Source organism: Heterodontus francisci, chromosome 1 (genome assembly GCF_036365525.1).
Source record: "Heterodontus francisci isolate sHetFra1 chromosome 1, sHetFra1.hap1, whole genome shotgun sequence".
Classification (NCBI taxonomy): domain Eukaryota; kingdom Metazoa; phylum Chordata; class Chondrichthyes; order Heterodontiformes; family Heterodontidae; genus Heterodontus; species Heterodontus francisci.
This window is the reverse complement of record NC_090371.1, coordinates 199,287,743-199,313,355: the sequence shown is the minus strand read 5'-3', so window position 1 is coordinate 199,313,355 and position 25,613 is coordinate 199,287,743. Positions and strand designations below refer to the sequence as shown.

Sequence of the window (25,613 nt, the reverse complement as noted above, 5' to 3'; positions counted from 1 at the left end):
AAAGGGAGTTCCACTGGGGTGGTGAAAGACAGAGCAGTAGTGCAGAGAGAGTGTTAATGACAGAATAATAAACAGCTCTGTCCAAAAGCACAACATGACAAACCAAGTTTAAGTAAGGCACATAGTTAAAAAAAAAAATGATAAAGCAAAAGAATAAAAAAGGGTCAGTCATGCTCTGAAATTATTGAACTCAATGTTCAGTCCGGAAGGCTGTAGAGTACCTAATCGGAAAATGAGGTGCTGTTCCTAAAGCACTGGAACACTGCAGCAAGCCCAGGACAGAAATGTGGCCATGGGTGCAGGGTGGTGAACTGCTTTTGGTCAAATACAGATAAAAGCACTTCTGATTGTATCTTCTGGTGCAAGGGTGCAATGAGTCTATGGTACGGTCTTGCCAGACTAGTATCCACCATTGTTTCTCCTGTTCTTCCAAGAAGTAAAGTTAGTGTGGAATTTCCACTGGGATATGCATTATATCTGGTTTGAAATGATGATGGTGCTGATGTGAGGACAAGGGGATACCTGTCGTGGTTCTGGGAGGGAGGGAAAGGGGTGAGGGCAGAAGTGCGGGAAATGGGTCGGACACGATTGAGAACCCTGTAAACCACAGTGGGGTGGAGTGGGGGGGGTGGGTGGTGGTTCTGCAGGGCTCAGTACTAGGTCCCCTACATTTTGTGGTATATATTAACGATTTGGACATGCGTGTAGGGGGCATTCTCTGTCCCATCTCTGGCGTCAGACTATCCACTACTATTCATTATAAGCCCACCGCCTCCAACAGCTACCTCGACTTCCTTACACTGGAAACAGTCTTCCAGTGGCAAAAACACCTGTCAACAATTACCTAAAATAAAAGCAAAATACAGTGGATGCTTGAAATCTGAAATAAAAACAAGAAATGCTGTAAATACTCAGTAGGTCTGGCAGCATCTGTGGAGAGAGAAGCAGAGTTAACGTTTCAGGTCAGTGACCCTTCTTCTGAACAATTACCCTTTGTTTCCTGCCACTGAGCCAATTTTGTATCCAGCTTCCTACATTCCCCTGTATCCCATAAACTTTTTTTATTAACAGTCTACCACGTGGAACCTTGTCAAAAGCCTTGCTAACATCCATCTAGATCAACTGCGCAACCCTCATCAATCCTCCTTGTTACTTCCTCAAAAAATTCAATCAAGTTGGACACAACCCTCCCTTAACAAATCCATGCTGACTATCCTTGATTAATCTGTGCCTTTCTAAGTGACAGTTTATCCAATAATGTGGCCACTACCGAGGTTAGACTGACTCTCCTGTAATTATTCGGTCTATCCCTCGCTCCCTTTTTAAATAAAGGTACAATGTTAGCAGACCTCCAATCCTCCGGCACCACACCTGTATCCAGTTAGGACTGGAAAATGATGGACAGACCCTCTGCTATTTCCACCCTGGCTTCTTTTAACAGCCTGGGGTACATTTCATCCGGCCCCGGTGATTTATCCACTTTCAATGATCTTAATCCCCTTAATACTTCCTCTCTCCCAATGTTTATCACATTCAATTCACACTCCTCCTCCTTAACTACAATGTCTGCACCATCCTCCTCTTGTGAAGACAGTATTCATTAAGAACCATTCACTCGCAAAGTATTAATTAACAACCATACCGACATCTTCTGCCTCCACACACAGGTTACCTTTTTGGTCTTTTATAGGCCCTACTGCTTCCTTAGTTATCCTCTTACTCCCAATGTATTTGGTTCACCTTGATTTTACTTGCAGATATTCCTTCATGCCCTCTCTTTGTTTTCCTAATTTCCTATTTGATTTCACCCCTCCACTTTCTATACTCCTTTTGGCTTTCTGCAGTATTGAGTTCTTGGTGTCTGACATAAGCTTTCCTTTTCAACCTTATCTTGCCCTGTAAGCTCTTTGATATCCAGGGGGCTCTAGATTTGGCTGCCCCACCCTTAATCCGCTGAATCTCCCCTTTGACTGCCTCCCACTGCTCTGACACTGATTTACCTTCAAGTAGCTGTTTCCAGTCCACTTTTGCTAAGTCATTTCTCAGCTCATTATAAGATCCTTACCCCAATTTAGAACTTTAACTCCTGTTCTATCTCTGTCCTTTTCCATAATTCTGTTAAAACTAACTGAATTATGATCACTACCATCAAAATGCTCTCTCACTGCCATTCGTTCCACCTGCCCAGCTTCATTACCTAAAACCAAGTCCAGAATCTTGCCCTCTCTTGTTGGACTTGCTACAAACTGGCCAAAAAATTTCTCTTAAATGCACCGAAAGAATTATGTTCCCTCCATTCCTTTCACACTAAAACGATCCTAGTTAATATTGGGATTGTTAAAATCCCCTACTATTACTGCCCTATTGTTTTGAACTTCTCAGACATTTGCCTACATATTTGCTCTTCTATCACTCTCTGACTGTCTGGAGGTCTATAGTACACTCGCAGTAGTGCGATTGCCCCTTTTTTGTTCCCAAGCTCAATCCATATGGCCTCAATTGATGATCCTTCTAACATATCATCCCTCCTCACAGCTGTAATTGCTTCTCTAACCAAAATTGCCACTTCTCCTCCCTTTTTATCCCCCTCTGTATCTCGTCTGAAAACCCTGTAACCAGGAACATTGAGGTACCATTCCTGTCCCTCTTTAAGCCATGTTTCTGCAATGGCTATGATATCATACTGCCATGTTTCTATCTGAACCCTCAGCTCATCTGCTTTATTTACTATGTTCCTTGCATTTAAATATATACCCTGCAGGAACCGTCAACAAACAATTCTAATCTCCAAACTCTATATGGCTCGTTTTACAAATGTTACTTACCTTTGCAGACAAGTGCTGCACATGTTGTACCTCATCTGTGCTCCACCCACTCAACAGATGTGCCTGCCTGGTGAAGCGCACCAGCGCCAACAGGAAACATATTGTCTTGCACTGCTGAAATGTCCATTGAAGAAAAAGGGCAAAAAGTGATATTGCCACATCATTTACCTACTTAGTGGCTTCCAAGGCCTTAGGTTTTACTTAGATATTGGAATTGAAAAGAAGGGCCTGGCTCTTTATCAATGAGACAAACTGTAGAACAATCTCGCATTTTCATTTTGCGGTTTAAATCAGTATTCAAAGCGAATTTGATGCATTCCTTTTATCTGCACAGTACTTGGTCTAAAGCCCTATGTGCTTACTGTGTCCAAATTCCTTTTTCATTGCCATGACTATATTTTCTTTCCTTGCCTAGTTTTTGTTTGAATTAACTTTAGAGCTTTAGTTTGCAATGAAAACCACAACACAGTCTGTGATTTCTAAAACTACAAAAGGGTATTTGTAGGGGACTGGATAGCATGGTTTGTAAGCAGGACATTGTCCTTTCACAGATTGAATCGGGTTTAAATGCAGCTCTGATGCAATGAAAGGTTGCTGTGTCTGAAAGCTCCTAAGTGAAATGAGTGGGCAACCTTTTAACGCCTTCACAGTTGGAACCTGTTACAATTGGCACTTGGTTGACAATCTCTCACTTAGAGAGGTGTTGAAAGGAACAGTTAGGATTGTGCAGCAGCAGATGCTTTCCTGAAATTAGATTTAGGTATTGAAGTAGATAAAGGGCAAAAAGGGCTACAGTGTGGGGCAAATAGTGCTACATTATCTCTAACCTGTGATGTGTTGGGTCTGGAAATGTTGAATGAAAAATGGCAAAGCTTTCAGTTTTTCCCAATGTTATCACTTGCCAATTTGTCATGCATGATTACAAATGTAGCATATGTTACTGTTGAATTAGAATTTCACCAGAAAATCACATCATTTAGAATATTTCAAACCCATTTATATACAGATGTTCAAACAGAACTGTTTTCTTTTTAATCTGTGAAGTGGTTTGTCAAATTTTGGAATGCTTCCACAGTATTCTAATTACTATTTTGGCCTTGCTCTTGTGTTAATCATGGGCTTTGCACTATTGTTGTTCTGCAGGGGTTGCGTCTGCTATATAAACATGGCGAATTGGCAGCCCATTTCATACCCTGCCTGAGTTTCTTTTCATTGAAGGCAAACAGGTTGCCGACTCACTATTGCTTGCTTTATGCTACTGCTGACAACCAATTTCACCCCTTGTATTTCAGTTGATGGCAATAGAAATACTTTATAGTATACTGTAATCTTTTCAAACAGGGTTTTGTTTGTCCTTCACTTTCTCCTCACTTCAGGGGAGGCGGTTGTGTAATGGTAATGTCACTGAACTAGTAACCCAGAGACCCAGGCTAGTATTCTGGGGACATGGGTTCAAATCCCACCACAGCAGATAGTGAAATTTGAATTCAATTAATAAATCTGGAAGGAAAAAAGCTAGTCTAATGGTGACCATGAAGCTATTGTTGATTGGTGTAAAAACCCATCTGGTTCACTAATATTCTTCAGGGAAGGAAATATGCCATCCTTACCTGGTCTGGCCTACATGTGACTCCAGACCCACAGCAATGTGGTTGACTCTTAAATGCCCTGTGAAATGGCCTAGCAAGCCACTCCCATCCATGCTGTTAAATTCCTGATCACAGGCATATGGGATTTTGTTTCTGCTCAGTCTTCGTGATCTCCCTAAGCATGGTGCTGTGTCTCGGGAGGTGGGGGCCAGACCTGCTCGCAGTCTTTTGCCACCAGTGTCTGTCTCTTTTGGGCAGCCAAGCAGAGATCAAGCACCTCCCACTATTGGGTTAAAATGGGATGATAAAACTGCTCACCTACTTTCCCGCAGCCAGCTTAGACTGATGTTGTGGACTTAGAGCAAGGAGGCTGCCCGCACTCTTGACCACAGGTCAGGCATAGCATATGGCAGTCAAGAGACATGGGGAGCAAAAGAAATCCTCAGAGTTCAAGCAAAATATAGCACTACCTTTTATAAATCCCAATAAACAGTTTAACTTGTTTTAAAGTGGTTGAACTTCAATTTTTGGAAAACTGCTTATGCTTGTCTGCCTTTTGCCTTTACAGGGGAGCCAGAATTTAAGTACATTGGCAACATGCATGGAAATGAGGCAGTGGGAAGAGAGCTGCTTGTCTTCTTGGCACAGCATCTGTGCAATGAATACCAAAAAGGAAATGAAACGATTGTCAGTCTGATTCACAGCACACGGATACACATCATGCCGTCCATGAATCCTGATGGGTTTGAGAAAGCAGCTTCACAGGTAAACCGAGACCGAGGGCAGAATTTTAACTCCTAAAAACAGGAGGGTATCAGAGGTTAAAATGCAAAAAATCTGGAACTGGAAACAACCCCTGTCTTGAACATGCCCACTTCTGGTTTTAACAGGGCCAGGGCCTGGCGACCAATCCACTCGTGGAAGGAGGTTTGGTCATTTAAATATTATAATGAGGCTGCCTGCCTTCATTTTAACAGTAATTCTATTTTTAACCCATGTCAGTTGGGTTTCTCAAGCCTCTGGAAACCTAGCAGGTGAAAGGAGGCGAGAAGGACTGCATCCATGAGGTAAATACCTTTCCAGCACTGCTTGTGGGCCAGCAGGAGCAGGAATGCTTCCTACAGGCACAACAAGCTACCCAGTAAACACTGGGCAAACCATCTGTCTTCTCCCTCCCACCGAACTCCATGAGAAGTCTGCCTCACCCGCTCCGTGACCACCGTCTGCCTCACCCGCTCCGTGACCACCGTCTGCCTCACCTCCGATCTCTCTATTGCCCTCAATACATCTACCTGTTTTCGTAAGCTTTTGTCTTTTTAAAGTAGGCTTCAGGCCTCCAGCCTGTCAATCAGGCTGAATGTGGGTGGGAACCCAACAGAAACAAAGTTAAAGAAGCCCTAGGCTGCAGTTAAATTCTTGAGGACATTCAGGAAACCCGTTCTTCTGGATTTCCTGACCTCACAGCAGCAACGCCTCCCCTCCACAACTGAACATGGACTGGAGATTAATCTGGGACCTTCCAGCTCTACACTTGCTTCCATATTTGGTGATGCATTTGCAGCTGGGCAGCCTGAATCATCAGATTTTAACTGCACCATTTTATTAGAAAAAAAACTGCAAATGCATATAAGTCGAAAATAAAAACCGAATGCTGAGAATGCATGCAGGTCCGAGAACAAAGAACAGTACAGCACAGGAACAAGCCATTCGGCCCTCCAAGCCTGCGCCAATCTTGATGCCTGCCTAAACTAAAACCTTCTGCACTTCCGGGAACCGTATCCCTCTATTGCCATCCTATTCATGTATTTGTCAAGATGCCTCTTAAACGTCATTATTGTACCTGCTTCCCCGGCTGCAAGTTCCAGGCACTCACCACCCTCTGTTTAAAGAACTTGCCTCGCACATCCCCTCTAAACTTTGCCCCTCGCACCTTAAACCTATGTCCCCTAGTAGCTGACTCTTACACCCTGGGAAAAAGCTTCTGACTATCCACTCTGTCCATGCCGCTCATAACTTTGTAAACCTCTATCATGTCACCCCTCCACCTCCGTCGTTCCAGTGAAAAGAATCCGGGTTTATCCAACCTCTCCTCATAGCTTATGCCCTCCAGACCAGGCAACATCCTGGTAAACCTCTTCTGTACCCTCTCCAAAGCCTCCACGTCCTTCTGGTAGTGTGGTGACCAGAATTGCACGCAATATTCTAAGTGTGACCTAACTAAAGTTCTGTACAGCTGCAGCATGACTTGCCAATTTTTATACTGTATGCCCCGACCGATGAAGGCAAGCATGCCGTATGCCTTCTTTGACTACCTTATCCACCTGCATTGCCACTTTCAGTGACCTGTGGACCTGTACGCCCAGATCTCTCTGCCTGTCAATACTCCTAAGGGTTCTGCCATTTACTGTACCCACCTGCATTCGACCTTCCAAAATGCATTACCTCACATTTGTCCGGATTAAACTCCATCTGCCATTTCTCTGCCCAAGTCTCCTACCGATCTATATCCTGCTGTATCCTCTGACAATCCTCATCACTATCCGCAACTCCACCAACCTTTGTGTCGTCCGCAAACTTGCTAATCAGACCAGCTACATTTTCCTCCAAATCATTTATATATACTGCAAAGAGCAAAGGTCCCAGCACTGATCCCTGCGGAACACCACTAGTCACATCCCTCCATTCAGAAAAACACCCATCCACTGCTACCCTCTGTCTTCTATGACAAAGCCAGTTCTGTATCCATCTTGCCAGCTCACTTCTGATCCCGTGTGACTTCACCTTTTGTACCAGTCTGCCATACGGGACCTTGTCAAAATCTTTACTGAAGTCCATATAGATAACATCCACTGCCCTTCCTTCATCAATCATCTTTATCACTTCCTCAAAAACCTCAATCAAATTAGTGAGCCACGACCTCCCCTTCACAAAACCATGCTGCCTCTCGCTAATAAGCTCATTTGTTTTCAAATGGGAGTAAATCCTGTCCCGAAGAATCCTCTCCAATAATTTCCCTACCACTGATGTAAATTCACCGGCCTATAATTTCCTGGATTATCCTTGCTACCCTTCTTAAACAAAGGAACAACATTGGCTATTCTCCAGTCCTCTGGGACCTCACCTGTAGTCAATGAGGATGCAAAGATTTCTGTCAAGGCCCCAGCAATTTCTTCCCTTGCCTCCCTCAGTATTCTGGGGTAGATCCCATCAGGCCCTGGGGACTTACCTACCTTAATGCTTTGCAAGACACCCAACACCTCCTCCTTTTTGATAATGAGATGACTGAGACTATCTACACTCCCTTCCCTAGGTTCATCATCCACCAAGTCCTTCTGTTTGGTGAGTACTGATGCAAAATACTCATTTAGTACCTCGCCCATTTCCTCAGGCTCCACACGTAGATTCCCTTCTCTGTTCTTGAGCGGGCCAGCCCTTTCCCTGGCTACCCTCTTGCTCTTTATATATGTATAAAAAGCCTTGGGATTATCCTTAATCTTGTTTGCCAATGACTTTTCATGACCCCTTTTCGCCCTCCTGACTCCTTGCTTAAGTTCCTTTCTACTGTCTTTATATTCCCCAAGGGATTCGTCTGTTCCTAGCCTTCCAGCCCTTACGAATGCTTTGATTTTCTTTTTGACTAGGCTCACAATATCCCGCGTTATCCAAGGTTCCCGAAACTTGCCAAACTTATCCTTCTTCCTCACAGGAACGTGCTGGTCCTGGATTCTAATCAACTGACGTTTGAAAGACTCCCACATGTCAGATGTTGATTTACCCCCAAACAGCCGCCCCCAATCTAAATTCTTCAGTTCCTGCCTAATATTGTTATAATTGGCCTTCAGTTTCTGGAAAGAGTTTCTGTGCCAACCACAGCACTAAGCTGCTTTGGCCATAGTCACAAATAATTTCCTATATGTCCAGGACTTCCTCATTCTCCTCAACCTCTTTTCTACCTGTCACCATTTCATTCTCCTCCAACACTTCCTTTCTGTTGTACCTCTGTGGCACAGGTCTCTCTGAGTTCCACTGATGCCATTCTCAGTGTAGCAGCTGCATTTTGTCCAGTAGCTCCTTCTCTGCTGTCTACACGGTCCAACTTTGGTCCCCTTCTCTTCATGGCCATGAGCTCCTTTAGCAAAATTATCAGGAAGTATGGAGTCCATTTCCAAATATATGCCAGTTGTGCAAAACTTTGCTTTAGATAGCGCCTTCAATGTAGAAACACACTGTAAGGCAATTCAGAGGCATAATCAGGCATAAATGGATACCAAGCCAAAGAAGGTGTTGGGAGGAGTCATGAAAAGTTTGATCAAAGAGGTGAATTTTAGTGGGAGTCTTAAACAATGCTCCTGCTAAGCTGTGGAGGTGTACGGCTGTGCGGTCGCCTAACATATACCAAGCAGGCCTTGTTTTGTGAGAAATAACACGTGCACGGTTGCACATAAAATTTAAAGGGACCGCACACTGAAAAATATGGGCTATGCACAACAACTAAATTTTGAAGGGAACATTGTTCTTAAAGGAGGATAGGTATGTGGCGCTTCAGGAGGGAATTCCAGATCTTCGGGCCAGGGCACCTGAAGGCATCCCCACCAATGGTCCAGTGAACAAGACACCAGAGTTGGGGGAACAAAAGAGTCTCGGGGTGTACTTGGGCTAGAGAAGGTTGCAGAGATAGGCAGTGGTGAGGACATGAAGGGATTCAAAAGAAAAAATGAGAATCTTAAACTTGAAGTCTTGGAGTTAGAGCACAAGGGAATGGGCAAGTGGGACTTGGATCAAGTTAGGATTTGGGCAGCAGAGTTTTGGATGAGCTAAGGGAGGATGGCACATTCGGGAGAACATTGGAACAATTGATCCTGGAAGAGGCAAAGACATGGATGAAGATTTTGGGAGCTGATGTCAAGAGTGGATGATGGTTGATGTTACAGAGGTGGTCTTTGTGATTGAGAGGATATGGGATCGGAAGTTCAGCTCCGGGTCAGATGGGATGCCAAGGTTACGAACAGTCAGCTGTTGGTCTTCCCAATGTTTAACTGGAGGGAATTGTGGATAATCCAAGGCTGGATATCAAGACAAGTAGTCTGACAATGCAGATGCAGAGGATCGGGTTGAAAAGTATTGTAGAGGTGGAGCTGGGTGTCGTCAGTGCACGGGTGTAAGCTGACCCCATATCTTCAGATGATGTCACCAAGAGGCAGCATGTAGATGAGGAAGAGAAGGAGGCCACTGATAGATCCTTGGGGAATTCCAGAGGGGGCAGGAAGAAGAGCCATTGCTCTGGCAATGATTGGATAGTTAAGAGTAAAACCAAGTGCGGGCAGTACCAATGAGCTGGACAATAAAGAAACGGCGTTAGAGGAGGATGGTGTGGTCGGCCTTGTGAAAGACTGCAGACAGGTCAAGAATGATGAGGGTTAGTGCAGCACGGTCACAGTCATGGAGGATGTCATTTGGGACTTAGATTTAGGCCGTTTCAGTGCTGTACCAAGGATGGAAATGTAACTAGAGAGATTCGCATACGGAGTTGCGGGTAAGGTGGGAATGGATTCGGTAAGTAACACCACATTCAATGCATTTATCAGTGAAAAGAAGGTTTGAGATGAGGCAATAGTTTGCAAGGACAGAGGATTTGAGGGCTTTTTTTTGAGGAGTTAGTCAATGACAGCAGTTTTGAAAGAGAGGGGGCTGTACCTAGGGAGAGAAAACCACTTACAATATCAGCTAGGATGGGAGCCAGTAAGGAAAGTAGGGTGGTGAGCAGTTTTGTATGAATGTAATCAAGAGGCGGGTCTGATGGACAAGATGAGCTCAGAATGGGCATCAGGGGAGATGGGAGAGAACTTGAGAAAGATGTGGGTCCAAGCCTGGAGCAATGGGGACCAGAGGGACAGGTTTGGCTTGAATGGCAAATGGCATGGGTAAGTTGCAGCTGAATGGACAGCACTGGCTCTGCAATTCCCCTCTCTAGCACTGGGATCATTCCCATGGGTCCTGCCTGCTGGCCTTAACCTCACTCCTGTCTGCTTCATATGGGAAACAGATCTGCAGCATTGAAATAAGGCCCAAGAGCTAAAATTGTCTGATACCTGCAACAACCAGTCTGTGGGGACTCCTCATCTTGTCCCCTGACCACATTGAATTCTTCCCAGATTAAAATCGTGGCTACTGTCTTAAGCAACCAATTTTAATACGTACCCATTTTAATGGGGAGTGATTTGTTCGAAATAAGAAAGTCAAGCTATTTAAATGAAGTCTGATCCTCTGAAGTTCAGACAAAGCTCTTGCTTGTAAAAACTGGGTGCATAGGTGTCCTGGGAGATTGCCTGCTGAAGCAGGTATTTTGAAAGGAAAAGAGTAGGTTCTTTAGGAGGATTTTTCTCCTGTTCACTTTAATGTTGTCTTTGCTGCATCTAACTCCAGGCATTTGTTGGTTTTGCTTGTAGCTCTTCAATTTTTTCATGGATTTCTGCTGCAGTTGAACTTGCACCTTACAATGACGCAAGATGGTTGTTCCTTTGAGGTTCCCGAGTGTGCTATATAATTGAGATGAGGAAGAGGAGTTCATGAGGGGCCAGCAAATACAAATACAGATGCAATGACAGAGTGCAAATCCTGTCTGTTCATGAAAGCCATGGCATTAGTATGAATAACCCTGCTGCCCACATGGGTACTCGAAGGAATCCTGCCACCTGGTGAATGGTCTATGTCTGGCCCAGTTGTTAAGTTGCTGCCCTTGCAAACATAGCATTTGGCATTTATTTGATAAATGTGTGCAATGCAGAACTCCTGATGAGGCTTAGAAGGATCAGGCAGGTGAAAGTTTCATGTTGTGTCAACCTTTATTGCAGTGGGAAGAGAGGCTTCTGATCCAGCAGGTGTGTGCAGGTTATTGTGCAGTCTATGGAACAGTTCTGTAGTCAATGAAGCACTACCATACTTTTACCTTTTTATGGTGAACTGTCATCCTTTAAAAGCTCTTGAAGTGCAAGCTCTCTTGGAAAGCTTCTCCTGTGCCTCTAACCTACTCAACTAGATGTTAAATCACAAAACATGGTCGGCATGGACACAGTGGGCTGAAGGGCCTGTTTCTATGATGTACGACTCTATGACTCTAAAAGTGGATCTTAAATGGTTTGCCAGTCAGGATGGTATGGACTGTATTAATGAGAAATTTCAACAGGAACAATAGTAACCTGTATTTATATAGCACCTTTAATGTAATAAAATAACCCAAGGTGTTTCACAAGAGTGTAACAAAGGAAGATTTGACACTGAGTCACATAAGGTGATATCAAGGTTGCTGAAGATGCCAGAATTAGATGAGCGCTGATATCTCTGAGGGTTGTGGAGTTGGAGGAGTTTACAGAGATAGGGAGGGGAGAGATCTTGGAGGAAATTGAAAGTAAGGATGTGAATTTTAAAATTGAGGTGTTGCTTGATTGGGGGCCAATGTGGGCACAGGGATGATAGGTAAATGGGACAGTGCAAATAAGGACACAGAAAGCAGAGTTTTTGAGGATTTCAAGTTTATGCAGGGTAGAATGTGAGAGACCAGTCAGGAGAGCTTTGGAATAGTCAAGTCTAGAGGTAACAAAGGTATGGGTGAGGGTTTCAGCAACAGAAGAGCTGAGGCAGGGTGGAGTCAGATGACGTAAGGGAGGTGGAAGTAGGTGGTTTCAGTCATGGTTATGTAGTCAGAAGCTCATCTCTCTGTCAAATATGACACCAAGGTTAAAGTCTGCTTTAGCCACAGGCAATTGCCAGGGAGAGGCAGCTATGGACCAGAGTTTATAGTGAGGACCGAAGACAGTGGCTTTGGTCTTCTCGATATTTAATTGGTGGAAATTTCTGTACATCCCATACTGGATGTCAGACAAGTAGTCTGACAATTTAGTGACAGTGGAGGAGTTGAGTGAGGTGGAGTTGGGTGTTGTCAGCATACATGTGAAAACTAATGCTGTGTAGAATTTTGAATCTGCAACTTTTCTACTTTGATTATGTTCTTTATTATTTACAGATTGAACCATCAAAGTGCTGTGCAAACTACATGCAGAACTTCCGCTTATTCAGAAGTGCAAACATTAAGATTCATTATCTGTCAGATTTGCTTCTAGCACCATCTAGTGAACAATCATAGCCTTAGCACAGAAAACCTGACAACAATTGTAATGGCAATTCTGCCATAAAATGGCATCAGCATTACTTTAAAAGTTGGTAGATGTATTTGAACACTTGCATTTTAGTTATTAATATGTACATTTCCACTCCTTATTTGAGTCATAACAACACTTAAAAAGTAATTTATTGAGTGGACTGCTTTGAGATGTCAAATGTGATGAGGCACATTATAAATGCAAAGATCTTCCTCTGCCACTTGCAAAACAGCTACATTCCCCTGAGGAAATGCTAAGTGGTGATGAGGTGCCTCCACATTTGCAGGGAAGCAAAGGTGGAGGAGGGACTTGGGGTGCGTGTTCCCTGACCACTACTGCTTTTGACACACCTCCTAGTGCCTGGTTACAGACTGGTAATATACAGGCTACCCCAAAAATAAAAACATTCACTGGCTGAAAATCGGGTGCCGACTGCATTCTTTTCGAAACACTGTGTAAATTTTGCATTGTCAGTAGATTATTCCTGTACTTGCAGCATGTGCAAAGTTTGTGCTGCTGTACTATGCAAATATTTTTGAATTATGCAATTTGTCACTCTGGCTATCATTTTAATATATTTCCACTCTGAGCTTTGTAAAAAGTAGTTCATTATCAACTTGCAGGTGGAGATCTATTGTGGGTCTACCACTTTGTCCTCAATGATGGTGTAAGACAGTTCTTTACATTGGCAGACACTCAAAAGCAAATCCTCTTGAGGGAGGCGATCCCACGCCGTTCAATTCCTTTGCATGGCACTTTTAGCTTTATTTCACTTTCTGATTGTAATAAACTAGTAAGCTAAGAGCACAGTTTAAGTTCTAACCCTTTTTAATAGCATATCCTCAACATGTGTGCTTCTGAATTTAATCTTGTTCTGTCTCTTCTTGTCTCTATTTCTATTTGGAAATTTGTTCCTGTTCATCCTATCCTTAAGAATGGTCGTCCCTCTTGTTAAGATTATTGGCCTAAGCCAACCATACCACAGTTCCCATGGAAAAAAAAACCCACCAAAGAGAAGAATCTGGGCTGTTATTTATCACTTTGGTATTTTGGGCTTAATTCAATATTTCCAGTATGGTTACCGACACAGCCTTTTACTGGCGATGTACTTGCCCATTCCATACTTTTGCAACCCTCTTCCTGAAATTTTTGGTGAATAATTTTTATTGTCTTGGGATTCCCAAAGCTCTTGATGACCTGATACCATGCACTTCTAAATAAGTTACACTCAGATGGTCTCCAATCAAAGCTTTGTCTGGTACTATCCAGATCCTTTGCAAATTACTGTATCCATGCTATGGTTGGTTACTGATCCTCTGGACCTCTTTTCTCCACTGGCAGTCAATGAGTTTGTGAGGCATTGCAAGATCTGAATAGTGTCATTGGGCTAGGGGTCCTGTCCTCTTTCTCATCCTTTTACTCCTTAATATCAATGAACTCTTTTCCTCATTATCCAACAGGAGTGCCTCTTCTTTCTGTGCACAGAACCTCTAGTCTTCTCACAGTCTAATAGCTGAATTGTTACACCATAATCCTCCATGCCCTTTGGGGTCATGACCATCTTTGTTCCTTTAAATTCTTCAAAGGCACAGTTTCTTCATGTCTCTCACAAATCTAACAAACAGCTTCTGTTCCTTACCTTTGATGGGCCGACCCTTAGTTCTGCTTTGTTTATTAATATTCCTGGCCTCACTATTTCCTCTGATCCCAAATGGAATTCCTACATTGCCTCCATTTTCAGGGGGTTGGATTACTTTTTAACTCCAGACACTTGCTTTTCCCTAACAGAACTGTCTTTAGAACACATGTCCATCAAAAAAGGTCTTCTAACATTTTTGTCACACTGCTACATGGGAAAGAACAAAAAGCTTGTCATCTGTCAGGTGATCCTTCTCTCACCTCCAACTTCCAACTGCTCCCTTCATCGCAACCTTTCATATTTCTTTACATTCCTGCTTTAGTTAATTATGTCCAATTCAGTGTAAGAATAAAAGTGTCATGCTAGACCCCCACCTGCCAAGAATGAGGCACATTAATTTTGCCATGAACATTGATTTTAAACTGTTACTGAAGTGAAGAAAGGACTTGTTAAACAGATCAGCCATGACTGGAAAACCATTTGCATATTAACAGATTGTGCTTGGAAGGACAAAGGACCATTCCCTGACGCAATCATTCCACAATGGACCTTGATCACCAGGTATTGTGTATAAGAGGAGCATTCCAGCAACTGCTAAGGTGACCAGTTAATCACATGACTAACCTGCTTGGCAACCTGGGTTTTTTCTCAAATTGTACAAACAGTTTGAACGGAGTGTCTGTTTGTTCTGGAACTGAGGAGATCTCTCCTGTCTGCTCCCATCTCTTTCTCCCAAGCCTCTGAATCCACTGAATACACATGAACCCCAAGAGAGAAAAGTCTCCTACAGTGAACAAGGTTTAAGAAGAATACTGGGCCCCAATGACAAGCAAGAACTACCTACAATCAAGGACTCTACAGTGAGCTCGAAGAACCATAACAACAACTTTTCAGATATTGCCTCAAACTTTTCCACTTTATTTTTCTTCTACTCTTTTCTGTTTGTATTCGCATGTGTGTATTGCGTATGCATGCTAGCGTGGGTGCATTGTGCATCTGTAGGCATCAACCGAATTAGAGTTCAAGTTTAATAAATTTCAACTTTTCTTCTTTAAGCCTAAGAAAGCCTGTTTGTGCTGGTTTCTTTGCCTTATAATTGGAAAGTGGTGAACAAGGATTCACCAAGGTGAAGCTAAAAATACGGTGTTTTAAAAGTTAAACCCTGTTACAGTAAGATCAGGTGAAGGCTGAGAGGAACCGCTAGACGCCTTCCTCACTGGGTTGTAATGAATGTAATTAAGCAACTGCTAGTAATCTAAATGTCTGTCTTTAGTTTTCAAGAAATACTTGGATTCTGTTTTATACATAACTTTAACTGTGTTCAGCAGTACATTTTTATGCAGTTTTTCTTCCCCCTGTTTTTTCCCTTCCAGACTGGTGATCTGAAGGACTGGTTTGTTGGTCGCAACAATGCGCAAGGAATAGACCTCAACAGAAATTTTCTCGATCTTGACAGGATAGTCTATGTGTATGAAAGGGAAGGAGGGCCCAATAACCATCTTCTGAAAAATATCAAACTTTCTGTGGACAGAAACACAAAGGTAGGAGGTGACTACAGGGATCTGGGACAAAGTGACTGCTCCTGAGCAACCAATAGCTTCCTTTTGTGTGCTTATAATTTGTCCCAGTGTTTTCTTCATATGTTGTCTTGTATAGAATTATTAGGGTGTAGGGCTGGTCTAGGGTAGTACTCCAATTTTTCTTTTTAAAAACACTTTTACATACACATGCACACAAAATAGGGCTGACAGCTACAAAAGGTGCTCCTGCCAGTAATGCTGCTTGCTGGCAGCACTGCTTAGGAAATTGTGGGCTCATAGTGCCTAATTGTTCCATCCATTTGTTTAAGTAGACAGGAAAATGGGATGAAGGGTGTGATTTCCTGACGACGATGCCCTCTGAATACCCATACTGGGAATTGTCTCGAGTGTCTCTTACCTACTTGGAGATATACTTGTTTTTGTAGAATATTTTGTGGCTAACATTTTGAATCTCTATTTTCCTCCAGCACCACATGGATGCTTGAGGTTGCGCTGGAGGTCTGTGTAAGATCCAGTCCACTGATTTTCACAGAGTTGGTTTTCCAATGTGGCCTCAAAGCTTCTTGAACTCAAAGTTCACTACTGCTTGGTCCTGCTGCATCTGAAGCCAGTAGTGGTTTTTCATGGCATGAGTAGCTTCACTTTATCCTCCTGGGCAGTTTGATGCATCAGTTTCTAACCAAATTAAAGGAGCTTCTGTGGGATTCAAGTGAACATGCCTTGTAACCTATGTCATTAGCAGGTTAAGGAAACTATAAATGGTAAAACTTTTAAAGGAATAGAGGAGCAGAGAGACATTGGGCTTTAAATGTGCAAATATTTAAAAGTAGGTGGACAAGTTGATAAAGCTGTTTAGGAGCATGTGAATTAGGAGCAGGAGTAGGCCATTAGGAGTGAGCCTCCTCCGCCATTCAACAAGATTATGGCTGATCTGATTGTAACCTCAACTCAACATTCCCGCCTGCCCACAATAACCTTTCACCCCCTTGCTTATCAAGAATCTAACCACCTCTGCCTTAAAAATATTCAAAGACTCTGCTTGCAACGCCTTTTGAGGAAGAGAGTTCCAAAGACTCACGACTCGCTGAGAGAAAAACATTTCTCCTCATCTCTGTCTTAAATGGGTGACCCCTTTATTTTTTTAAACAGTGACCCCTAGTTCTAGATTCTCCCACAAGAGGAAACATCCTTTCCACCTCTATCCTGTCAAGACGACTCAGGATCTTATATGTTTCAATCAAGTCTCTTCTTACTCTTCTAAACTCCAGCGGATACAAGCCGAGCCTGTCCAACCATTCCTCATACGACAACCTGCCCATTCCAGGTATTAGTCTAGTAAACCTTCTCTGAACTGCTTCCAACACATTTACATCCTTTCTTAAATAAGTAGACCAATACTGTGCACAGTACTCCAGATGTGGTCTCACCAATGCCCTGTATAACTGAAGCATAACCTCCCTACTTTTATATTCAATTCCCCTCGCAATAAATGATAACATTCTATTAGCTTTCCTAATTACTTGCTGAACTTGCATACTAACCTTTTGCAATTCAAGCACCAGGACACACACATACCTCTGCATCTCAGCTCTGCAATCTCTCACCATTTAGATAGTATGCTTCTTTTTTATTCTTCCTGCCAAAATGAACATTTTCACATTTTCCCACATTATACTCCATTTTCCAGATGTTTGCCCACTCACTTAACCAATTTATATCCCTTTGTAGCCTCCCTATGTCCTCTTCATAAGTTATTTCCCTACCTATCTTTGTGTCATCAGCAAATTTAGCAATCATACCTTCGGTCCCTTCATCCATTTAGATAAATTGTAAAAGATTGAGGCCTGAGCACTGAGTTTAAAAAAAAAAGAGAGAAAAAGCAGAACAGGACTGTCATGCAGACCCCAACCCCCCTGCCGAGAATGAGACATATTAATTTTGTCATATGAACATTTGGGCGGCACAGTGGCGCAATGGTTAGCACTGCAGCCTTACAGCTCCAGCGACCCGGGTTCGATTCTGTGTACTGCCTGTGTGGAGTTTGCAAGTTCTCCCTGAGACCACGTGGGTTTCTGTCGGGTGCTCCTGTTTCCTCCCGCAGCCAAAGACTTGCAGGTTGATAGGTAAATTGGCCGTTGTAAATTGCCCCTAGTGTAGGGAGGTGGTAGGGGAATTGAGGGGATGTGGTAGGAATATGGGATTAATGTAGGATTAGCATAAATGGGTGGTTGGTGGTCGGCACAGACTCGGTGGGCAGAAGGGCCTGTTTCAGTGCTGTATCTTTAAACAAAAATAAATAAATAAACATTGATTTTTAAACTGTTGTTGGAGTGAAGAAAGGACTTGTTAAAAAAAATACTAGACACTTGGCTGGAAAAACATTTGCATACTAACAGACAGTGCTTGGAGAGATGAAGGACTATTTCCTGGTCCACCAGACATTGAAGGTGAGGAAGCTCACGTTCCAGGATGACTGCTAAGATGGTGGAATCCACAAACAGAAGTGGTCAAACCAGCTAGTCACATGACTAATCTGCTGGGCAACCTACAGTTTTTTGAATTGTGCCACAGAGCCAGAGACTGTTTGAACTGGGACCTGGAACAAAGAAGCGCCCCTCTCGCTCGTTCTCTCTCGCTCTCTCTTGCTCTCTCTCGCTTTCTCCCAAGCCACCGGACCCACGGAAGACGCGTAAACCTCAAGAGAGAAAGGACTCCTACATTGGGACAAGTTGAGCGTGAACTGGGTCCCCAATAATTGCAAGACATACCGGCAACCAAAGACGCCACATTGAACTTAAAGGACTGTAACTACCAGATGTTGTCTCAAACTTTTCCCCTTTATTCCTTCTTTTTCTGTCTCTATCTGCATGTGTGTTTATCACATATGCATGCTAGCATGGTCACGTCACATATTCATAGTCGGTAACCGGATTAGAGTTTAAGATTAATTAACTTCTACCTTTCTTGTTTAAAATCTAAGAAAACCTATCTGAATTGATTTCTTTACCTTACAATTGGAAAACGGTGAACAAGGATTCACTAAGGGGAAGCTAAAACACGGTGTTTTAAAAAAAAATTAAACCCTGTTACAGTTAAACAAGGCAAAGGGAACCCCTAGACCCCTCTCACCTGATTGTAACAGAAATTAGGGGGCTACCACCCTGGATTTTACCCACAGACAAATGATAACATTGGAAATGGGAAGCCAAATTGATCCCAAACAAAAGAGCAAGATTTCAATACAGGTTTTTTTGTGGTTGTGTGTGCTTGAATACTAACATGTCTGCAACTGAAGCTAGTAGATCCCCAAGCCAGGGTGAAGTAAGTTCGGATAAGTTAAAATCACTGTCCTGGATGAGTTGAGGAAAATGGCTGAGCAGTGTGGGATCACTGTAAGTGGCAAGGCTAGGAAGTCTGAACTCCTAAGACTAGTGGCCAAACATTTTTCCCTTGAATCTGAAGAAGCAGAAACAGGGTTAGAAGTAGAACCCGGCAGGGTATTGTTAGCAAAGATACAATTGGAACAGAGGAAACTTGAATTAGAAACAGAGAAAGAGAGAGACGAGAAAGAGAAAGAATCTTCCAAAAAGAATGTGAAGAGAGAGAGCTAAGGTAGCTTGAGTTAACTAGGGGGTGACAGAGTAACCCCAGTGAAAGCATGGCTAATATGGAGGAGCGTAATTCAGGGCTGGGTACAGAATTGTTAAACTTTCCCAACTGATCCCAAAATTCAATGAGGGAGAAGTGGAAGCGTTTTTTGTGTCTTTTGAAAAACTGGCAAGGCAGTTGAAGTGGCCAGCTGAGGCTTGGACTCTGCTGATACACAGTAAATTAGTAGGAAAAGCTGATGAGGTTTATTCCATGTTGCCAGATGAGAGTTCATCAGATTATGAACTGACAAAAAATGCTATCCACGGGGCATATAAGCTTGTACCAGAAGCCTATTGCCAAAGATTTAGAACCCTCAAGAAGCGAGCTGATCAAACTTATCTGGAGTTTGAGAGAAATAAGCAGCTGGATTTTGACCAGTGGCTGTGGGCTGTTAAAGTACAGCTCAGCTATGAAAATCTCAGAAGTAATTTTGCTAGAAGAATTTAAAAACTCTCTCCCACTCTCCATAAAGACACATGTAGAAGAGCAGAAGGCGCATACAGCCTGGCAGGCAGCAGTCCTGGCCGATGAGTTTGCTCTCGTTTACAAGTCAGTTTCCCAAGGGAAAACCTTTCCTAATCACCCCCACAAATCTGAAAAGGACAGAGGGTGAGAGGTTGATAGAAGCCCTTGCAGTCCTGGGGAGGGAAAGAAAAGCAGGAGACACCGGGGGCCCTCCTCCAGCCAAAAAAGTAAGTGTTGTAAGCAGGTCAGAGACCTGGAGACCTATGTATTTCCATTGTAATAAAACAGGGCATTTAAGAGCTGAGAGCTGGAAACTGAAGGGAAAACCTGTAGGCACACCTGCTCAGTGAAGAAGAGACCCTGATGGAAAGCACAGCAGAGCAAGCTGTGGCTTTAACTGCAGCACGAGTGAGACCCAGGAAGCTTAATGCTGCAAGTGCAGGAAACTTTAATAGGATTCCTGAAGGTTATCAGGGTTTTGTGTCTGAAGGGAGAGTAACCCCATACCCCTCAAGTGGGGCAAGCAAGCCCATAGTAATGCTCGGGGACACAGGGGCACTAGATCTCTCTAACTGGGAAAAGGCCTGACCTTTTTCCCCAGAGAGTGCAGTCAACTCCAGAATGGTGGTGAATGGTATTGGAGGGCAGGGTATGCCTGTATCTTTACACCGGTGCACTTGGAGTGCAACCTAGTTTTGGGAGTGGTGACCATGGGGATTGTCCCTAGTTTGCCTGTGGGCAGGGTTGACCTGCTCCTAGGTAATGATCTGGTGGGGATGAAGGTGGTAGCTTCCCCAGTAGTGAAAGAAAGACCGCAGGAGGCCAGAGAGACAGGGCAATGGCAGGAGAAGGTCCACTGCAGTTTCCCTGAATGTGTAATGAATCAGGCCATGGTCAAACCAGCTCCCCTAGAGGAGACTGCATTGGCACTGTAGGCAGATGACCAAGACGTCTGTCTGTCCAAGACTTCCTTTGGAAAGTTAGAAGACCAAGGGAATGAGTTAGATAGATTTTCCCTAGCTGAAGCTCAGCAAGCTGACCCAGTATTGAGTGAGTTAGCACAGGCTGCCCAGTCTGAAAGTGAAGCAGAGGGAATCCCTGATTGCTACTATCTAAAGAATGAGGTACTGATGAGGAAATGGAGTTCTCCTCCCAGACCTGAGGGCAAGGAGTGGTCAGTGGTTCACCAATTAGTGGTGCCGCAGAGGTAGAGAGAAATATTAAGAATGGTCCATGAGATTACAGTGGCTGTACATGTCGGTATACGAAAAACCAGAGCCCGCATAAGACAGCAGTTTGACTGGCCAAAATTCCACAAAGATGTGGTGGGAGTTCTTTAGGAGCTGTCACATGTGCCAGGTTGAGGGGAAACCCCAACCTACGGTGAAATCTGCACCCATAAGTACTGTATCGGTGATTGGAGGACCCTCCAGCAAAGGGCTGATAAACTGTAAGGGACCCTTGCCGAAAACAAAAGGGGACAGGCAGGCACCAGGCTGGCAACAGGTTTGAAAGGAATGGGGAAAAAGGGACCAAGAGGGCAGGTTAAAGGAAGTCTGGGAAGAATCCCAGATGAAAACCCCTACATCCGGTCAGCAACCCTGAAATGTTTGAAACATTAGACCCCACATCCTCCTATGTAAATGCAGACACTAGAAGCACCCCACCAGAGTTGCTAACAGCATTTACAGGCACCTGCAGTAATGAAGAAAGTCCTCAAGAGGGCAGAAACCGTGAGGGTAATGCCTCACCTAGTCGAAGTGCCGCAGAGGTGTGCAATGGAATCTGGATAAATATTGCAAGTGGGGTGTCCCAGAGGACAAAGGGAAGATTAGCAAAGAATCCTTCCCCCCCCCCCCCCCCCCCACCCAAACCCAATCAGGGAACAAAGGAACCAGCAATCCCCTGAAGTGAAAAGCTCTTGCATGACTCATCAAAGCACTGAAAGGGATTTCAGAGTGGAACCACCCACTGCTGCCACCCCTGAGCAGAACTCTCACCTAGGGCTAATTAAACCTAACCCTCCCACTGTAGACCTCAACAAGAACAAAGACCCCTCAGGCAGTCGTGGAAATGTGCAAACTGGAAAAATAACCACCCAAAAACTGCATCTTTATTGAAATGCCAGAAAGGGACCTTTAAAGCGGCACTTGCACCCAAGAAAAGAGAGGATGTAACAATTGTTAGGGTTCTGAATGAATGAGAGCAATGCGTGTGTGTGTTCCTGACCTTATTTTCTCTCTCGTCCCTTTTAATGAAATGCTCTTTTTAAATTCGCATTTCATTCCACTGGTTATGGAGGTGTTATACAGATCCCCACCACCTGCCAAGAATGAGGCATATTAATTTTGTCATATGAACATTGATTTTAAACTGTTGCTGGAGTGAAGAAAATCACCAGACACTTGGCTGGAAAAATATTTGCATACTAACAGACAATGCTTGGAGAGACAAGGACTATTCCCTGGTCCACTTAACCCAAAATGGACTGTGATCACCAGACATTCCAGGATGACTGCTAAGATGGTGGAATCCACAAACAAAAGTGGTCAAATGAGCTAGTCACATGACTAACCTGCTGGGCAACCTGGGGTTTTTTGAATTGTGCCACAGAGAGGCAGAGGCTGTTTGAACTGGAACCTGGAACAAGGAAGCCTCTGTCTGTCTGTCTGTCTCTCTACCAGATATTGCCTCAAACTTTTCCCCTTTATTCCTTCTACTTTTTCTGTCTCTATCTGCGTGTGTGTTTATCGCATATGCATGCTAGCATGGTCGCGTCACATATTTGTAGTCGGTAACCAGATTAGAGTTTAAGATTAATAAACTTCAACTTTCTTGTTTAAAATCTAAGAAAACCTGTCTGAATTAATTTCTTTACCTTACAATTGGAAAGCGGTGAACAAGGATTCACTACAGGGGGAGCCAAAACACGATGCTTTTTAAAAAATTAAACCCTGTTACGATTAAACCAGGCACAAGCTGAGGGAACCCCCTAGACCCCTCTCATCTGGTTGTTAGAAGGAACCCAGCTGCTATAAATAAATAGGGGTGCAGAGTACAAGAGCAAAGAGGTAGTGTTAAACCTCTACAAATCATTGGTTAAACTGCACATAGAATTTTGTGCTCTGTTTTGAGTGCCCAACTTTACAAGATTGTCCAGACCAAGAAGAGAGCACAGAAGTGATTCATTGAGATGATACCGGGTGGGAGAGGCTTTAATTATGAGGAGAGACTAGAGAAAACAAGGCTCTTGAAGTTAAGAGGAGATCTAATTGAGGTGCTCAAAGTTATGAGGAACTTTGATAAGGTAAATAGAGAAAAATGATTCCATTAGTCAGTGAGCCAATAACTAGTGGCATAAATTAAGCATCGTTAGCAGAAAACTGAAGGGAGGAAAAATAATTTATTTTATTGTTAAGAATTGGAATGCCCTGTTAGAAAAAGTGGGGGATGCAGAACCCTTAATAGCTTTTAAAAAGGAAGTGGATAAATATTTTTAAAATAAAAGTGTAGAAGAGTGCAGGGAAAGGACAGAAACTGGTCTTGAGGGGTTCGACCTTAACAGCTGGAACAGAGGTGACGAGCCAAATGACCTGCTTCCATTTGTGTAACCACATACACCATTTACTCACTCATTAACCACATTCCTATTTATTACAAATAACCTAACCAACTTAACTGAATTTCATTGCTTTATGTTAAAAATCTGCAACATATCCCCTTATATCCTATTTTTCTCCAAAGTAAGTAACCTTGAAGCTTGTCCTGCTAACTAAGAGACATTGGAGTAGTTATCATTCTGGTTCTCCTCCTCTGCATCTACTGAGCCTTTATTTGCACCATGTATAGGGACCAAAACTGGACACAATGGGACATATTTTCAAATAAAAACAAGAAATGCTGGAACCACTCAGGAGGTCTGGCAGCATCTGTGAAAAGAGAAGCAGAGTTAACGTTTCGGGTCAGTGACCCTTCTTCGGGACATATTTTCATCTTCAAAATGGCAGAGTGTATCACCCGTCTGCTATAGAACTCCTCCATTAAAATCAGCCTTGTGCAGCCGAATGCTCCTTGTTTTGTACATGATAGTGCTCACAATACATCCTAAAACTATAATTGTCTTCCCAATAACTACCTCACAATGCCTGATCTGTAACCTTTGATGGGCACTGCTGCATAGCATAAATGTGCCTTGTGTTTTCTCAACCCATATGTATGATATTGCACTTATCCACATACACATGGGCCTATTTCTCCCCCTGCCCCCTCTTAAATAAATCAACCTGCAGCCTATTAGTTTTGTCTAAATTACAGTGCCATCATGCTATCTGCTAATTTTCAAATGGTTCAATTAATGCTTTAATTCGGAACATTAATGAAAACAATGGCGCAAGGGAGGCACAGTGGCGCAGTGGTTAGCACCGCAGCCTCACAGCTCCAGCGACCCGGGTTCAATTCTGGGTACTGCCTGTGTGGAGTTTGCAAGTTCTCCCTGTGTCTGCGTGGGTTTCCTCCGGGTGCTCCGGTTTCCTCCCACAAGCCAAAGACTTGCAGGTTGATAGGTAAATTGGCCATTATAAATTGCCCCTAGTATAGGTAGGTGGTAGGGAAATATAGGGACAGGTAGGAATATGGAATTAGTGTAGGATTAGTATAAATGGGTGGTTGTTGGTCGGCACAGACTCGGTGGGCCTAAGGGCCTGTTTCAGTGCTGTATCTCTAAACTAAACTAAACTAAAAAATGAACACCAGAGGTCCCAACATAGTCTTGTGAAACTCCACTTGTGACCAAGATACCTAATACAGAACATACATTGTCCCTCTCCCACTTTTCCTTGTCATTAAACCTCCTTTGATACTGAAAAGCCTTTGCCGTTTTCAAACTTCTTGCTCTGTTTCCAGACGGCTGCTCCACAGAGTGGTAGGGCATTATTCAAATTAATTAAACACCGCATTATTATTTTGTTGTGTCAGCTCGGGGGAGCTATCAGTGGAGTTAGAAAATGGAAACTAATATTTATCCAAGGAGTCATCAAAAGCCAAGTTTCCTTAGATTGTTGTTAACTGCCAAAGCTTCATAATTCGAGGCCTGGGAGCAAACTGATCAGCAGGCATGTTGTGTGTCACAAGAAGAACTAAAGAAAAAATGCAAAAATGAGATGAAAGGTAATCTGTGTGCTGGTGAATTTGCATTTATCTATGTGTAATGCCCTCACTTAACCTTTTTTATGCATCCTCATTATGCTCCAGACCTGCAATGTCTGCTTCGCACAAACACAAAAAATATCTAGAAAGGCTGCTATTATGGAAGGAAAAGTAATTTAAATACATTTGATGGCTTCTAGTTGGGATTCCCATCTCTGTTGGAGAACCCGCCTTGGAGTGGCGAGGTTAAGGTGGGGCGTTGGCGGGGGTGGGGGGGGGGGGGGGGATTAGAAAGTGACTGCAGCAGGCCTCAGATGGTTGCTGCACCATAATGTGCTCAGTTACCTCTCAAACAGGTCATGATGTTTTGAAATTTGCATAAAACATCCCACACCTCCCTATGTAATCAGTTACCCTATGATCAAATCTATAGACTACAGTGGTCCTTTAAATGTTAAATCCCCCCGCCCCTTCACTGGTATAGATAACACCAGATTTCAGCATTTTTTGGCTGCAAATGATCAGAAATACACAATGTGACATATTTCTGTCATTTGCATCTAATTTGAATATTTCAGCCAAAGTGTGGTAATATGTAGGTA

General features: G+C 43.3%; 1 protein-coding gene across 1 annotated transcript in view; it reads left to right on the top strand.

Annotated features, from left to right (window-relative positions):
• cpe (carboxypeptidase E) overlaps positions 1–25,613 on the top strand; it is a 176,762-nt gene that overhangs the window by 110,713 nt on the left and 40,436 nt on the right. Inside the window, exons 2-3 of the mRNA XM_068019572.1 lie at positions 4,983–5,179; positions 15,583–15,750. Coding sequence (XP_067875673.1) covers positions 4,983–5,179; positions 15,583–15,750 — 365 coding nt within the window. The remainder of the gene's footprint in view (positions 1–4,982; positions 5,180–15,582; positions 15,751–25,613) is intronic.